The sequence below is a fragment of the Pristiophorus japonicus genome, chromosome 6, assembly GCF_044704955.1.
Source record: "Pristiophorus japonicus isolate sPriJap1 chromosome 6, sPriJap1.hap1, whole genome shotgun sequence".
Taxonomy (NCBI): domain Eukaryota; kingdom Metazoa; phylum Chordata; class Chondrichthyes; family Pristiophoridae; genus Pristiophorus; species Pristiophorus japonicus.
The window spans coordinates 210045693-210063519 of record NC_091982.1 but is presented as its reverse complement, the minus strand read 5'-3'; the positions used below and the strand labels follow the sequence as shown (position 1 = coordinate 210063519).

Here is a 17827-nt window from a genome sequence, read left to right as displayed (position 1 = left end):
TCTTTGGCAAACCGCCACCCAACCAAACGAATGCAAAGCCAGCCCAGCATGGCAAGAGATGTCGCTACAGGACAAGCTATCCTCGGTCCAAACCACTAGACTGCAGCCAAAGATGACCAACCTTTCCTCCTCTCTCTCGCCCCGATCAAAACTCAGTTGCACCAACCTGTTTCTTGCAGGCCTGTGTGTCAGGCCATTCGGCCTGGGATAGGGGCGGGACACGTTATGCAGGCATCATCATCGCAATCATGGGAAGGAGCTACTGCGCATGCGCGACTGCTCTACTGCACATGCGCGCAGCTGCCAGCACAGTTCTCGGCGCAGGGCTGTAGCTCTGTCCCCCACTCCACGAGGAGTGCCGCGCCAGGACCTGGGACACACAGCAAAGCGGCCAGAATCGTGAGTTAAGTTTTTTGGCGCCGTTTCCAGTGCACAAAGAATTTCGGCCCAATAATAGTATTAGCGAAAAGCTATTGCTTGAATGCCAAAAGCAAAGCGTGCTTAAGTTTTAAAGCTGTTACATTTAATTTCAGTGTAAATCTGTTGTCTTATAACTCCAATCTTGCTTTAGGTACCATGACTGGTGGCGGAGGAAAAGTAATGAAGGGTAGAATGGGATCTTCATTAGTTGTTGAAACTACTCTAGAAGAAGTAAGTTAGCACCAAAAAATTCTTCAGTACACTGAGCACAATTATCCAATGTTCCATGTTGGGGGAGAGGAAGCAAAGGACTCTAGCATTCGGTAACGGCAGCTATGTCGTCCATGACTATATTACTGTTATCTCTGCACTCGTGCAGCTTGGTAAATTCTCTAACCAGTTTCTCTGATATAAGCACTTGCCATTAAAATCAAAAATGTATTTTTGATGTTCAGTACACTAAAAATTGGCAATGCAAAGTTTAGCTTTGTACTTTTCAAACAAAAATCTAGCTCTGGAGTTTTCTGTAGGACCATTTTTCCACATACAGTAGGATAATGCATGTTTGAGTCAGAAGGTTGTGAATGCAAGCCCCACTCCAGAGATTTGAGCAGATAATTCAAGCTGAGACTTCAGGGCAGTGCTGTCAGGTGCCATCTTTCAGATGAGAAATTGAACCATGGCCCATTTACCCCCTTAAAAGATCCGATGGCATTATTCAAAGAATCTACATATTGTTCTGTTGGTGTCCTGGCCAATATTATCCCTCAAGCAACACCACTAAAACAGATGATCTGGTCATTGGCTGTAAAGCACTGGGACCTAAGAACATGAGAAATAGGAGCAGGAGTAGACCATTTGGCTCCTCAAGCCTGCTCTGCCATTCAATAAGATCATAGCTAATCAGATCTTGGCCTCAACTCCACTTCCCTGCCTGCTCCCCAGAACCCTTCACTCCCTTTATCGTTCAAAAATCTGTCTATCTCCACCTTGAATTTATTAAATGACCCAGCCTCCACAGCTTTCTGGGGCAGAGAATTCCATAGATTTACAACCCTCAGAAGAGATTTCTCCTCATCTCAGTTTTAAATGGGTGGCCACCTATTCTAAGACTATGTCCCCTAGTTTTAGTTTCCCCTATGAATAGAAATATCCCTTGTCGAGCCCCCTCATTATCTCATAAGTTTCAATAAGATTACCTCTCCATTCTTCTGAACGCCAATGAGTATAGGCCCAACTTACTCAACCTATCTTCAGTCAATCCCCTCATTTACAGAATCAACCTAGTGAACCTTCTCTGAACAGCATCCAGTGCAAGTATATCCTTCCTTAAATACAGAAACCAAAACTCTGCGCAGTACTCCAGGTGTGGTCTCACCAACAGTTGTAGCAGGGCTTCCCTACTTTTATACTCCATTCACCTTGCAATAAAGGCCAACATTCCATTTGACTTCCTAATTACTTGCTGTCCCTGCATGCTAACTTTTTGTGTTTCATGTGCAAGGACCCCCAGATCCCTCTGTACTGCAGCATTTTTTAATCTCTCCCTATTTAAATAATAATTTGCTTTTTTATTTTCTCTACCGAAGTGCATAAGCTTACATTTTCCCACATTATCCTCCATCTGGCAAATTTTTGCCCACTCACTTCGGCTATCTATATCCCTTTGCAGATTCTTTGCGTCCTCCTCATAGCTTGCTTTCCCACTTATCTTTGTATCATCAGCAAATTTGGCTATATTACATTCGGTCCCTTCATCCAAGTCATTAATACAGATTGTACATAGTTGAGGCCCCAGCACCGATCCCTGTGGCACCCCACCAGTTACAGTTTGCCAACCTAAAAATTACTCATTATCCCGCCTCTGTGTTTTCTGTTAGCCAATCTTCTATCCACGCTAATATATTACCCCCAACCCCGTGAGCTCTTATCTTGTACAGTAACCCTTTATGTGGCACCTTATCGAATGCCTTCCAGAAATCCAATTCCGGAACCTCCCTTATCCGGCACCCTCAGGACCTGGCTTGTGCCAAATAAGGGATTTTGCTGGATTAGGAGTGGTCAGCAGCCCAAGCTCTGGGCGAAGGAGGTCAGCGCTCCGGGCAGGCCTGAATTGTCGGGCCACGAAAGAAGTGCCGGCGCGGCCCCAGCGGGCCGGGTTCCGGCGCAACCCCAAAGCCGGGGTGGAGGTTGGCCGTGTTCTGTGCATGCGCCCCCAGCCACCGGAATCATGCCAGACAAGGGGTGGTCCCGGATAAGGGAGGTCCAACCTGCACAGGACATTACTGGTTCCCCTTTATCTACCCTGCTCGTTACATCCTCAAAGAACTCCAGCAAATTTGTCAAACATGATTTCCCTTTCATAAAACCATGCTGACTGTTTCACTGTTAGAATTTTCTAAATGTCCTGCTACTACTTCCTTAATCATGGACTCCAGCATTTTCCCAATGACAGATGTTAGGCTAACTGGACTATAGTTTCCTGCTGTGTCTCTCCCTCCTTTCTTAAATTGGGTTCATTACATTTGCGGTTTTCCAATCCGCTGTGATGTCTCCAGAATTCAGGGAATTTTGGTAGATTACAACCAATGCATCCACTATCTCTGCAGCCACTTCTTTAAGACCCTAGGATACAGGCCAAATGGTCCAGGGGACTTGTTGTCCACCTTTTAGTCCAAATAGTTTGCCTAGAACTTTTTCTCCAGTGATTGTGATTGTTTTAAGTTTCTCCCGCCCCCCCCCTCCCAATAGCCCCTTGATTGTCAATTATTGGGATGCTTTTAGTGTCTTCTACTGTAGAAACTCTTACTGTCTGTTTTTATATTTCTTGCTAGTTTATTCTCATCATCTATCTTTTTTTTTAATTGTCCTTTTGCCGGTTTCTAAACAATTTCCCAATCCTCTGGCCTTCCACCAATCGTCGCAACATTGTATGCCTTTGTTTTCAATTTGATACCATACTTCCTTAGTTAGCCACAGATGGTTCATCCTTCTCTTAGAATCTCTTTCTCACTAGAATATATCTTTGCTGAGAATAATGAAATATCTCCTTAAATGTCTGCCACTGCTTATCTACCGTCTTACCCTTTAGTTTATTTTGCCAGTCCACTTTAGCCAACTCTGTCTTCATACCTTTGTAATTGCCTTTACTAGGACGCTAGTTTGTGACCCAAGTTTCTTGCCCTCAAACTGAATTTAAAATTTTACCATGTTATGATCACTCATCGCAAGAGGATCCTTTACTGTGAGATTATTTATTAATCCAGTCTCATTACACATTACCAGATATAAAATAGTCTGCTCCCTGGTTGATTCCACAATGTATTGTTCTAAGAAACCATCCTAGATACACTCTTATCAACTCTTCCTCAAGGCTACCTGAGGTCATGAAAGGTGCTATATAAATGCAAATCCATTAATTTCTTTTCTGTTCGGCCCAATACCATACAAGCCGTAGAGGTTTATAGCACAGAAGGAAGCCATTCAGCCCATTGTCCCTATACTGTCTCTTTGCTAGAGTAATGTAAAATTGATCCCATTGCACTGATCTCCCCAGAGATATGTACCACGCCTCGAATGAAACCGAGCTTCCTGATGGTTTAAAACTGTCTATACTCTCAACTTAGTTTGAAGTAATTTACCTTTTCTATTCTGTTCACTATTTTGCATGCTTCTGTAAGATGACCTCTCAAGGGTTGAAAGTCCAAATTTCTACATTCTTTACGCATTACTCAGCCATTTAACATTATTATCAGTCTAGTGGTTCTTCTCTGCACTTATTCCAGCACTGGAGTATATCTCCTGTGCCGAGGTAATCAGAAATTAAGGTAGAACCTGTCCCCTTCCCCTCCAATCCCTGGTGCAACTTTTATAACGACTGCCTATTACTTTCTTACTTTGAATTCCCACAGCTTTGAGCTTGACTAGTAGCCTTTCTTGTGAATCTTTCAGATGCCGTTGAATATCTAATATTGTTTTCCACAGTCCACTTTGGATGTCACTGACTCAAAGAAGGTTGGTCAGGCAGATCTTCCCCATCTAAATTATTATTCGCTGTTTACTCGGCTTTTATTTATTTTATTTTCATCAATTCCATTATTTTACAAGGGATTGAGGTAAGACCAATGGATCTTTAACTGCTCGTGTCTTTTTTTGGCCTTTCATTCTTCTGAATTCCAATGAATAGAGGCCCAACCTACTTAACCTTTCCTCATAAGTCAACCCCCTCATCTCTGGAATCAACCTTATGAACTGGGAATGCCGACCGGGGACCGTAAACTATTGACAGTCATCGATTTATGCTGCTACAGTCATTACATCTGTATTCCAAATTGAGTGGAATTCTACAACAGCCCAATGATCCATCAAGTCTAGATATAGAAATTTTAAAATTGTCTTGGGAAGAGGCAGTGTTGGATCGACCACCCGTTTCATGTGGTGCCTGATAGTCAGTTCCATTGCAGCCAATGGAACTAAACATCAGGCGCTGCATATAACTGGCGGCAGATCCAATACAGCTTGTTTTGTGTCACTGCCCAAGACTAATTTCTAGGCTAATGACTTTAGGCCAGTCAACCGAGTTCAGTGGAGATCATCTAAAATGATCCAAGATTGTATATCTTAATTTTAAGAGCTCTTAATTGTGGCAATCTTTGCAAGCAAGTCCATGATGGATTTGTAGAGGAAAGTGTGTTAAACTGGTGTCCATCAAATAAATACTGTACAGCTTTTCTGTTCTTAAGCTGCTCAAACTAAAGCTTTTATTTTACAAAAAAATAGATGGACAAAATGGAGGCTAAATTGCAGAAGGATTTAGCAGTGGTACAAAAATACCAAGAACAGAAAGGTCATTTGGAAGAAAAAGTGGTTAAGGTGCGGCAGAGCATCAGGGAGATGAAAAATATGTTGGAAAAATACACAGCAAGCATTCAGGTGTGTAACTCTGAATTTGTGAAATATGTTGCCCTTTAAAGTCACTGGCTCAACAATTACAATACAGTAACTGCATGGTAAGGAATGGCATAACTTTAGTATGGAATTTAATTCCATGTTGTCACTATACATACTATTTATATTGTATATGCTATATACCTGTACCACCAATCCAACGAGAAACATTACATGTTGATCTCCAAAAGAAATGTTAGGGTGGGATTATGTGATTGGCCTCATAATTTGAATTTTTGCTCTTCATGTTGAGTTATGATGCATCTTTTGAGTTTTTTAGTTACAGTAAATTTATGCTGGGATTCATGTTCTATCTTAACTACAGAAAATCAGTTTCCATAATTTCTACTAAAAGTATATTTTGTTGCACATGCTGCTTGTCCTTGTACAAGATCAATTTCAACACAACTTGCAATTATACACTGCCTTTAACTTAGAAACATTCCAAAGTGTTTGAGATGACATTTTATTTTTAATTGAAAACTGGATTAAGAACTCCAGTGACTGGTGTCTGAGACACATCTACCATGGAACTAATTCATTCAGTATTTATATCTTAGACTTTTATTTTGGTTGTACTTTGATGTATAATGCAAATATAATTCACGCGAGAGGTACATATGAGGAAAATATATATATTTGGACCAGGGAGCTATTCTGGTAACTTCAGCTGCAGGTTTGTCAGAGGGGAGCTTTGGTTGCTCGCTACTACTTTCTTGACTTGCACTTAATTCAGTTTGTCATCCATGCCAATTGCAGGTGTGGAGCAGTAATGGAGTGGCTTCCTGTTGTGTGGGAAATGTTTCATGGTCTGGTACATCTCTATTGAACTTGAGCCGCAATCATGTAGAACATCTAACAATTTTATTATACATTGGGTGTAGAGAAGAAACATAATGATGCAACTACCTTTCCTATGATATCAACAGTGGGTTAATGAGGACAATTTTTTTAAATATCTGAAGTCAACAGTGCATCCCACTGAGATCATCCCTCTGTCCTTGCAAACTGCTGTCCCATCTCCAACCTCCCTTTCTTCGCCAAAATTCACGAATATGTTGTTGCTTCTCAAATCTGCCCATCTTTCCTGCAATTCCATGTTTGAATCCCTTCAATCAGGTTTTCATCCTGGCCACAGTTATTGAAACTGCTCTTGTCAAAGTTACAAGTGACTATTTGACTAACAGTGATAAAACTATCCCTTTTCAACCTGTCTGCGGCCTTCGATACAGTTGACCACACCATCACCTCTAACTTCTCTCCTCTGTCGTCCAGGTGGGTGGTTCCAGTCTTATCTATCTAATCGTAGCCAGAGAATCATCTGCAATGGCTTCTCTTCCCACTCCTGTACTGTCACCTCTGGAGTCCCCTAAGGATCTATCCTTGGCCACTTTCTATTTATCTTCTGCATGCTACCCCTCAGCGATATCATCTGAAAACAACATCAGATTCCGTATGTATGCTGACAACACTCGCACTACCACCTCTTTAGACCATGCCACTATCTCTTAATTTGTTCGACAAGCAGAAATTTCCTCCAGCTAAACATTGGGAAGACTGAAGCCATTGTCTTTGGTCACTGGCACAAACTCACCATTTCAATCCTTGGCAACTGTATTAAACTGAGAAAGACTGTTCACAACCTTGGTGCGGATGTGTGGTCAGAAACAACACCATCACCAAGACTGCCTGCTTTCACCTCCGTAACATCATTTGACTCTGACCCTGCCTCAGCTCATCTGCTTCTGAAGCCTCGTCCATGTCTTTGTTACCTCGAGACTTGACTATTCAAATACTTTCCTGGCCAGCCTCCCATGTTCCACTCTACATAAACTTGTGCTCATCCAAAACTGCTGCCAGTACCTTAACTCGCTCCAAATCTCGTTCACCCATCGCTCTAATGCTTGCTGACCGTTACGAGTTCCAGGTCCGACCATGCCTCAATTTTAAAATCCTCATCCTTGTTTTAAAATTCCTCCATGGCCTTGCCCCTCCCTGTGTCTGTAGCCTCCTCCAGCCCTACAACTCTTTGAGATCTCTATACGCTTACATTTCTGGCCTCTTGTGTATCCTTGATTTTAATCGCTCCACCATTGGTGGCCGTGCTTTCAGCTGCCTTGGCCCTAAGCTCTGGAATTCCCTCCCTAAACCTCTCTGCCTCTCTACTTCTCTCTTTTTTAAGATATCTCCTTCTGTGACTTGTTGTCAAAAATGTTTTTATTGCTATCGCTCTTGTTAAGCACCTTGGGATGTTTTACTATGTTAAATGTGCTATACAAATGCAAGTTGTTGTTGAGATGACAATAGGAAGACCCCATTTACGTGATCAGTGTTGAACTGAGGCACTATGCTAGATAGCAAAGACTGAGAATATAGTATTCCTAGCTGCTGAGCCAGAAAAATTCTTCAAAATCTGGTCCCTATTCCAGATCTGGTGCGAGCAGCTGGCTGACACTTCATCAGCAGTCTGTATAAGTCATACTGCAAGCATCTGGAATAAGCTGTACCCTACTTGAACAAGGTAACTGCCAGAACCCAGGTGGCATACCGAAATATAGCCCGTAACAAAATGCTTGGAATATGTCATTGGGGCATTCAACAGCTCCAGTCAATTAGTGAAGTTCACACACTTACCACATCTACCATGTAAACTCTATACAGTGTCTATAATGTAGGCTAGTGTATAATCAAAAGAATCATTGCAATTTAAAAAGAGTTGTGTGAGTGAGTGTCCATCGGAAAGCATTGTAAAGGTCAGCTGAACTGGCTTGTTGAGAGTCGGTGGGCTCAAGTTTCGGCCTGAGTTGCTCCTATTTTTGGGGGGGCAACTAGTTGAGAATGGGCCATCTTAGAAATTGCAATTCTCGGCATTTAGTTTGCTCCAGTTCTAGTGAGTTAGAATAGTTTCATTTTAGAAAAAAAAATTCAAAAGGGGGTGTGTCTGGCCACTTACACCTGTTTGGCAAGTTTAGGCAGCGAAAAATTACTCCATTCTAAGTTGGTTTGGAGTAAGTGTAGATTTTTGTACGCTCAGAAAAACCTTGCCTACACTTTGGAAATTAGGCACAGGGAACGAGAGATGGGGGCGGGGGGGGAGGAGGGAAGTTAAGTGTGAAGTTAGAGAATTTTACAAGCATTTAATACTTTACTTCTACAAATAAAGAGCCATCATGAATAATAAATGATAAAGCTAATAAAAAATACATTTAATTTTCCTACCTGTCTGAAGCAGCAGCAGGCTGGTTACGATTTAGGCCGTTCGGCCAGGGGATTAGGGCTGCGTGAGGCGACAGTGACGACAGTATAATCCGGCGGCATCAAGCTCCGAGCTGTTTGCGAGTTAGGCCGTTCGGCCAGGGGATGGGGGAGGCGTACAAAGCACGGGGGGGGGTGGGGGGGGGAGCCAGCAAGTTTAAAAGTTTAATTTGTACTTCAAGTATGGGTGCTGCATTATCAACACCACGGATTATGCAATGGTTCTCCATCAAGTCACTGCATAGGAGAGAATTGATTAGAGCTCACTGCACCAGGAACGTCATAGCCCGTAGGCTGATGGGCAGGAGGCCTTATCCACATCAGCAATATCGAGGCAGGCGTTCGTACCTGGACATGAGCGAGGCTGATTGTGTCAAAAGGCTGCGTTTCCGCAGCGAAGTTGTCGTTGAGATCTGTGATATGCTGAGAGCAGATTTACAGCCGAGAAGCAGAACGCCGACTGCCTTGTCTGTTGAAGTGAAGGTTACAGCTGCACTTTCCTTCTATGCCTTGGGATCGTTTCAAGCTACAACTGGGGATGTGTGTGCCATCTCTCAACGTGCAATACGTGCCTGCATTTACCAGGTCACGGCTGCATTGTATGCGCGGAGGAATTACTTCATCAAGTTCCCAATGACCGGCCAAGCAATGCATGACAGGGCTTCTCCAGGATTGTTGGCTTCCCAAAGGTGCAGGGCTGCATTGATTGTACCCACATCGCCTTGCGAGCAACTGTGGAGGATTCCAAGTAGCACAAGAAAAGAAAAGCTTTCCACTCCATTAATGTGCAGCTCGTGTGTGACGACAAGTAGCGCATCATTTCAGTCGATGCGAGATACCCTGGCAGCACCCATGATGCGTTCATCCTATGTGACAGCGTTATATCTGACATGTTTGAGCAGCAGCCAGAAGGGCAGAGCTGGCTGGCTACTGGGAGACAAAGGCTATGGCCTCACCACCTGGCTCATGACGCCCCTACGTGTAACACGGACGGAAGCTGACCATCAATACAACATGGCGCACATTGCGACACGCAGCATCATAGAGAGGACCATTGGCCTCTTGAAACAGCATTTCCGATGTCTGGACCATTCCGGAGGCCATTTGCAATACTCTCCTAAGACTTGTCTGTCAGTTCACTGTTGTGTGCTGCATGTTGCATAACTTAGCCATCATGGGGCAGCAGGAGCTGGTAGTGGAACCAGAAGACCCACATCAGGGGCAAGTGCCTGCTGATAGTAACTTGGAAGAGCAGGGTGAGTATGATGACGACGATCAGGAAAGCATGCAAGTACCTGATGCTGGAGCACAAGGGCGGTCCATCGTGCTCCTTTAACAATTGCTCGAGTCCTGTGCCAGCAGCTCATCCATGAACGCTTCAATTACTGATGCCTGAGGGCTCTGCGACAACTGTTGCGCATGGACATGTTTATTTTTTTGGAGTTGTTCCTATGTTGTGTTGTGTTAATGGAACATGACTCAACTTTTCAATAAAATATTTTTTCATTAAAACTAATGTTAGTGTAATAAAATATTTGTTGTATCAAACTTTACTTTTTAATATGACTCTACAAGTTTTTAAGTGATCTTAAAAAGTTACAGAAGTTACAAAACAATTTCAACGTGAAAAAGATCAGTGAAACTTCAAGATCACTTTTTAGGTGCAAAATTAAATAAGTTACAAAATGTGAGACCATTTACACTAAGATCACTTAAAAACCCTAAGATCACTTATGTTGTAAAGTTGCAAAACTTACAAAACAATTTCAGTTTGAAAAAAGTTACTACAGTTAAATCAAGAACAAGAACAAAAGCACCATCTCTCATCCACATCTCGGTGAATGTTCACTTCTTCATGGAGGTGTCATTTGATTGGCCAGGCTATGTGCCCTTATTGCAGCAGCTCTCCCTGATGGCCTGTGCCGTCACTTGCACTCCCTCTGACATTCCCTCCCTCATTTCCTGTGTCATTACAGCTATTTCTCCCGACAGTCCCGTTACCTCATCACCCACCGCACTGATGCTGCCCACGAGTGATCAGGTAAGGTCATTGCTCTCTGCACCCAATGTCACAACCTGAGCCACATCTATTGCATGCTGCATCTCAGGAAAGCGTGTTTCCAATCTCCTTCTCCTCTGCCTGGGTTTGCCTCGTGGCACCACTCCACTGGGAGCCGCGGGCTGGGACGGTGGGACCCTGAGTGTTTCAAACGGCACCACTCGAGTGGGAGCCGCAGGCTGGGATGGTGGGGCCCTGGGTATAAACTGCTGCATTACATCAGCAGCACTACTGGGACCCGCAACGTCGCAATCTGTGAAACCATGGAAGGTGGAACTAGAACCTGTGCAAGGGTTTGAAACGCTGATGTCCATTAATGTGGGCTCATAAATATTAAGTTCTAAGGTCACCCCTGAAGACATTTCGGTCCACGCCTGCAGCCACCCTTGCTCTGGATCGTCTGCTTCTGGTTCTTCTTCTGGATCTTCAGGATTGGCATCATCTTCTGCAAAATATATCCGAACAGTCAAATGTTTAGCAGCACAGGAGGAGGCAGGATGGGAGGCATGAGTACTCTCACACATAGGCCAGGCAGCAGGTTGATTTGATGAGCCACGATGCATTTTCAGGACATACCCTCTCCCTCGCATGTGGGCCCAGCTTGTGCTGTACTGATTGCTTTTCTCCATGTACGACTCATAGCAGCTACCTTCTGTTCCAAGGGTGTCAGATTTGACACCCCTCCTCCTGTTCGAGTTCTTTCCCTTTTGTTGTGGGCCACTTTCTTCTGCAAAGATTAAAATATAACTTTTTATAGGGTGTGTCTTTCTGCAGGATGGGACATATACAGATGGTCACATTTACAATTGCAATTCCATTGAAAAATGAAAATATTACTTACACTAACTACTTGGTCGTGCCATTTTTTTTTACACTGGCTTCCAGATTTCGTGGTATGCACCACTGCGCAATAATCTTCTGCAAATTGGTTCCAGTGTTTCTTCATTTCTTTGGGTGGCAATTTTGTGCGACCTCTGTTGCTGGTATTCAGCTCCTGCCATCTTTGCTCAATGACATTAACTAATGTCTCCTTCCTCATGCAAGAAATTCTTTGTTCTTGGTGGACATTGTTCCATTGCTGTATTGAATTGACATTCTGATTTTTCAAAATACAGTCCTTATTTTGCATGTACCCATGCAGCACTTGTTCTGGAAGTTTAGCAGCAACAAACTGTACGCACGGATTTCAGCAGGTGATTTCTTCAACAGTGCTGCTAAAAACACTCCTTCAGGCACAAAAAAAATCACCAAAATTCACTCAAGCCTTTCCACAGCTCCACAAAAGCAAACAACACTGTTCCTCATCTACCTTTAAAAATGGCCGAGTGCCAACGTTTGTGTCCCACTGCACATGCGCGCACGCTCCAGCGCACATGCACAGGGCTGCCAGCGCTAAATGTACAGCTGTGAGCTAGCCCCGCCCCCCCGCCGGCAGTTCTTTGGCGCCACGCCTTGGCCCCGCCCCCCACAGCTGCTGGTACGCCGCGCCGACCTGGAACGGGCCCGAAAAACATCGCAGAATACGGAGGTAGGCATTAGGCGCACTTTTCGTTCAACGAAAGAAGCGTGCCTCTTGGAAGTGCGCGGTTCTAAGGGAAGGCCGAAACTTGAGCCCAATAGTTCTGCAATTGGTGATATGAAGGGTGCTGGACTTTCATCTTTGGAAAACTGTGAGCAAGATGCTGTCAGTTGAATGATTAGTTAAGCAATGGGATATTTTGCATAGATTTTTATTCTGTTTCATGAACTTGTTTAATTTAGGGCCTGACTGAGCAGGAAGTTCACTTGACAATTCAGGTGAAGGACTTTGAAGCAAATGTGGCAGCAGCAGCTCCTGATCAGAAGAAACAGAAAGAGCTACAGAAAAGACTGGAAGCTTTCAAGAAAGGTTAGCTTCCTTTGTGTCCATTACTATATATTTTTTCTCTTGTTTGAAGCTTTGAGAGCTGGAAAAGTCATTATGCAGGTGAAAGATACTCAAAGGCACTATGTAGGTAGAAGATACTCAACAGTTGATAAGTAACATCCATTATGTAAACCTCTAACTACAGCCATTTGTGATTTTTCTACTCTAATACAACATGCCTTCTGGAATCCCACGAGACTGATCCCTTTTCTGTACCAAAGGCATAATTAATTATTTCCAGGATTAATTTTCCTAAAGTTTTTTTGGTGATTGAAAGGTTAAAATTCTAACAGCAAATCACACACCAGTGTTTAGCAGTGCAACTATAACATTTTCTTCATTACAGTATCTAACACACATTGCAAGAGTTACCAGCTGGGTGAATCACTAATGTGTTATTTTGAAAGTTTTTTTTTAAGTAATTGGGTACTCTGCACAATGTATGGAAGAGTAGTAAAGTCTGAATCAAAGTATTACGGCCATAAATCACAGTAAATCTAATAATGCTCCCATTGTTAGAAACTCATCCAATAGCTTAGCACTACCACATTGCACCAACCATCGCGTATAACGGTCAAATCGCATTCACACGAACATGCCCGCTATAAGCAGTGGGGACTGTATCTCATTGCCATAGTCATTTTGATGGCAGAGAGACTTGGGCATTAAAGGCTGATGGTAAATTTAAAATTCTGAATTTTGAAATAGTGGCCTAGAAATTCAGTTGCGTAGCGCCCTTCCTATACTTCTAGCGCACACATTTGGTGTGCAAACATGCTCAGTGCATCATCATGTTGAATGCCCAGTATCCCGGCAGCAGTTATAATACTTTTATTCTGCGCCAGTCTGCTATTTGTTCAGTCTTTGAGCCACCAAGAAAAACCATGGGTGGCTATTGGGCAACAAGGGCTATCCCTTGACCACCTGGCTCATGACTCTGCACTGCAACGCAACCACATGTGGCCAGCATGCGCTGTCATTGTACGCATGCTGGCATCATAGAGCAGACCATTGGGGTGCTGAAGCAACGGTAGATTTGGCATGTATTATGATAAAATGTCATTATTGGAAGAACAACTTTCAGAAGGAATTTTTAATTTGAATAGTTGCCCTGATCCATTATTGAAAATAATGCTTTTAATCTTGTGTGCATTGTTTTGACAAAGGAAATTAATAGAGGTTTGCTTTTTTCCCTCCACCACCCCAGAGTATGAAAAAGCCGCAGCAAAGGCTGGTAAAGTTGAGACAGAGGTTGAACGGTTGCACAAACTTATTATTGATATCAACAATAAAAAGCTTAAAGCACAACAGGATAAACTAGACAAAATTAACAAAGAAATTGATGATTGTGCCTCTTCCATTACAAAGGCCCAGGTTGCTATCAAAACAGCAGGACGGTAAGTTCAATCTGAAACTGCTTTTATTAGAATATAATTAATATTGCTTGATCATACATTTTTATTTGCTGTGTTTGTTTTCACGCCCCTCTAGTTTTCTTTTGCTGGGGAAGGGGCACCATAATTCATATTCTGACTAGTGTTCAGGTGGTCTATTCATGCATCTTACAACTGACATTCTCTTCTAGGAACTTTAAAAAGGCAGAAGAAGCAGTGAATCAGTCTGAAGAAGAAATTGAAGAGAACAAAAAGGAGATTGAAGATCTAACAGAAGAATTGAAGAAACTGGAGGAAGAGGGTGCCATTGTGCTGAAAGAATGTACTGAAGCTCAGGTACAACACCTAAAAGTTGTAGTTCCTTAAATGAGCTGTTCTGCATAATTGAACATTCCAAAACTAGTAATTTGACTTTTCCATGCTGGTTTAAGAACATTACAGTGGTCGGGTCCAAGACGTGGCCTGCAAACTCCTTTGATTCACCAAAAACACAGCGACTGTCAGTTCTTTTCAATGCACTCATGCAAAGCTAATTTTGAAGCTTCAGGTTGCCGAACTTCACAAGCCTGGAAGACTAAACGGCTGTTTACTGGTTAAAACTTGTCCATGTAGAATTGGCCTTTATTAGTCAATAATAAGATATATTTATATAGTGCTTTTAATGTAGAAACACATCCCACGGTGTAGAGGAATAGACTAGTATATCCAAGTTTTCAGGTGACACTTAAATTGGGAGGCACAGAAAGTTGTCGATAGAAACGAGAAATTCTAAGGAGGTTACGGGGTGGTCTCATCGAGGCATTTAAAATCATAGATTAGAGCTATGCCAGTTAGGGGTAAAATCAGGAAGCACTTTTTTCCACAGTACAGTGAAATTCTGGAACTCTGTCCCCCAAAAGGCAATGGATGTTGGGTCAATTTAAATAGACTGGGATTGATACATTTTTGTTAAGGTATCAAGGCCTATAGAAGGTAAATGGAGTTGAGGTACAGATCAGCCATGATCGAATTGAATGGTGCAACAGGCCAAAGGCCTATTCCTGTTCCTATATGGTGGATGGGGGAATGCAGTCAGTGTGGCTGACTGGTCATGTACAAAGACAAATAAGATGTAAACAAAAATGTTTCTACCAAATAAAGGCATCTAATACTCAAATAGCGTTAAGTACAAGGAAGAGTTTTTTTTTAAAAGACCGCTATTAGATCAGCTTAAAGAATAATGGAAGAGAATTGTAGACAATTGTGGAAGTAATGGGAAAAGCTTCTTCAGTTATGTGAAGAGTCAGATAACTGTCTAAGACTGTATTGGGCCATTGAAGGATGCTCAAGGACATGTTACAAAGGACACCCTGGGTATGGCAGAAATATTAAATGAGTACTTTGCATCGATCTTTACTCTTGAAGGCGGGTTGGAATTTAATATAACTAATATTTACGTTTTAGATAAAATTAAGAATCTGAAATTAGATAGGGCTGCCGGTCCGGATGATATCCACCCGAGGGTCCTTGGAGATAGGACACGTACATGTCACCAAAATGGTTGAGAGAGATCTGGTAACGTTGTCCTGTTCTGGAATTTTGCTTGCCTCAAGAAAAAGGTCAAAGTTGGCATTTTTCAGTTAACTTCATTGTTCATAATAGCAATTAATCATGGAGGTTACTCGTGCAAGATATTTTATTGCCCTTTGTGCTTTATACTGCACGTATAAATAAGCATTGAAAACCAACTAGACCTTAAAAGCAATTAATTCCTCATTGATTAGCCAGTGTTAAGACAATCGAAGCCTCAAAGTCAAACCTCTTATCATTGGCATAGGCTAAGAGTGACTGGACATAACAATTTGTGCAGCCCACTGGGCTTTACCAGCAATGTCAACCTTCAAACTGCTATCTAAAAACTATTGAGTTGCATTTTGTGTCAACTTAACAGAATCAATGAGCTAGGAATTGGGGATGTCTCTTTATTTCTTAGGTGGTGATCCAGAAGAGTTAACGCTGATTTGATCAGAATTACAGCTGTTCTGCACTAAAATTAGGCAACACCTGTAAAGCAACAATCTGGAATAACCGTTGTTTTACTAATGGTGACTACCTGCAGTCTTTTAGAATAGGTCATATGTTAATTTCACTTTCTCATGTAACACTTCCAGATTAGTGTTATATGGTCCTATGTTGGCTTGGGGACCTGGATTTGAGCAGATAATTCAGGTTGGCACTTCAGTGCAGTACCGAGGAAGTGCTGCACTGTTGGAGGTGCCGTTTTTCAGATGAGACGTTAAAACAAGGCCCTAAATGTTTGAAGAATGGGGGAGTTCGAGTTCTCCTGGTGTCCTTGCCAATATTTATCCCTCATCCAACATCACTCAAAGAACAGATCATCTAATCATATATCTCACTGCTGTTTACGCAACACTGCTTTACACAAATTGGCTGCCATTATTTCCCTACATTACAACCGTGACTACACTTCAATAAGATACTTCATTGACTGTAACATGATTTGGAACATTCTAAGGTCGTGAAAGGTGCTATATAAATGCAAGTCGTTTCTTTACTGCGTGGCATGTCAAATGAGGACAACAAATTGTGTTGCTATCTTACAAGTGAAACATCTGACCGGGATGAACTATTTTAACGAGTTCCTAGTATTGTAAAAAAAAATGTTATGATTGGAAATTGTGGGAAATTAAGTTGTTTGATTCACAGAATCTACATCTAACATAATAAATTGACTGCAACCTTTGTTTTTCAACCTATGCTGATGTGTTCATCATTATTCCGGAATAAGGTGATCAGTCGAATCCACTTTTCATAAAAGGGCTATGCATGCAGATCACTGTCTTCAGTTGTATGGCTTGAAGTATAAAGCTCTACCTCCTGAAGCCTTCCCCTTTATCACAAGCAGTTAGTTATTTCAAGGATCAGATGCAAGTGCAACTTTTTTGTGATTAGTGTGTGATTCACTTTTGAAAGAGGAAGACAACTTCATCACAGTTTGGTTTACCTTTAAAGTATGTATATGGGATGTGACATGGAACAGTGTCGCCTTCATAAGGCTGCATTGTTGGTGAGTTTTGTCCTCTGGAAAAACTAATTGTAATTCACAAATCAACTGTTCTGTGTACAAATTGCCATCATTGGCTGGACCATTGAATATAAACTCTAAATGTCTGAGTACACAGATGTAGTCAAGTAATTTTATGATCAAAAGTTAATATTTAACTAAGTATTGATGAAGGCTTCCACCCACCCAAGTTGCCGCCGAGGTAACTGACGGTTCTTTGGGCGGGGTTTTCATCACGAAGGTCCCTCAAAGCTAGGCGGAAGGCAAATGAGGGACTTATGCTGTCAATCTGGGCGGCAGCTGCTGGAGCGCTCATTCTCGGCGGCAGAGGCGCTTGCCGCCTAAGTGCCACCAAGGATGGAGTCGGGCCCACGGAGGGTCGAAGACCTAAAAATAAAAATCATTAACAAAAGCTATCTGAAGACCTTCAGGGAACCTCATCAAGGTAAGTCGAAAAAAACAAATAAAAAAAATGTTCACTAACTTTTTTTTCCATGATCTTCCTACTTCCCGTCAGGGACAGTCCACCCCCGTTCTGCCGCTGACTCCCGCCCGCATGAATATTGCATCTCGACCGGTGGGAGTCCACTTGCGTTACTCGGCTGTCCACTGATGGCGGACGCTTCCCGGCGGCTCTCCCCTCCCGCCCGCTCCAGGCCACGTCGAAAGTGGCACTGAGTGGTTGTTGCAAAAGAATGTGGGCGGTAAGTTCTCCAATTTCGGGCCCTTAATATCCAGGATGTGTGCTTTTCCCAGCTTTTCAGTATGACCAGTTCGGATTT

General features: G+C 42.6%; 1 protein-coding gene across 2 annotated transcripts in view; it reads left to right on the top strand.

The window, feature by feature from the left end:
- smc4 (structural maintenance of chromosomes 4) overlaps positions 1 to 17827 on the top strand; it is a 73648-nt gene that overhangs the window by 49946 nt on the left and 5875 nt on the right. For both annotated transcript variants that reach the window (XM_070883577.1, XM_070883576.1), the window contains exons 15-19: positions 572 to 651; positions 5200 to 5352; positions 12443 to 12569; positions 13795 to 13984; positions 14173 to 14317. In XM_070883577.1, the coding sequence (XP_070739678.1) occupies positions 572 to 651; positions 5200 to 5352; positions 12443 to 12569; positions 13795 to 13984; positions 14173 to 14317 (695 nt within the window). The remainder of the gene's footprint in view (positions 1 to 571; positions 652 to 5199; positions 5353 to 12442; positions 12570 to 13794; positions 13985 to 14172; positions 14318 to 17827) is intronic.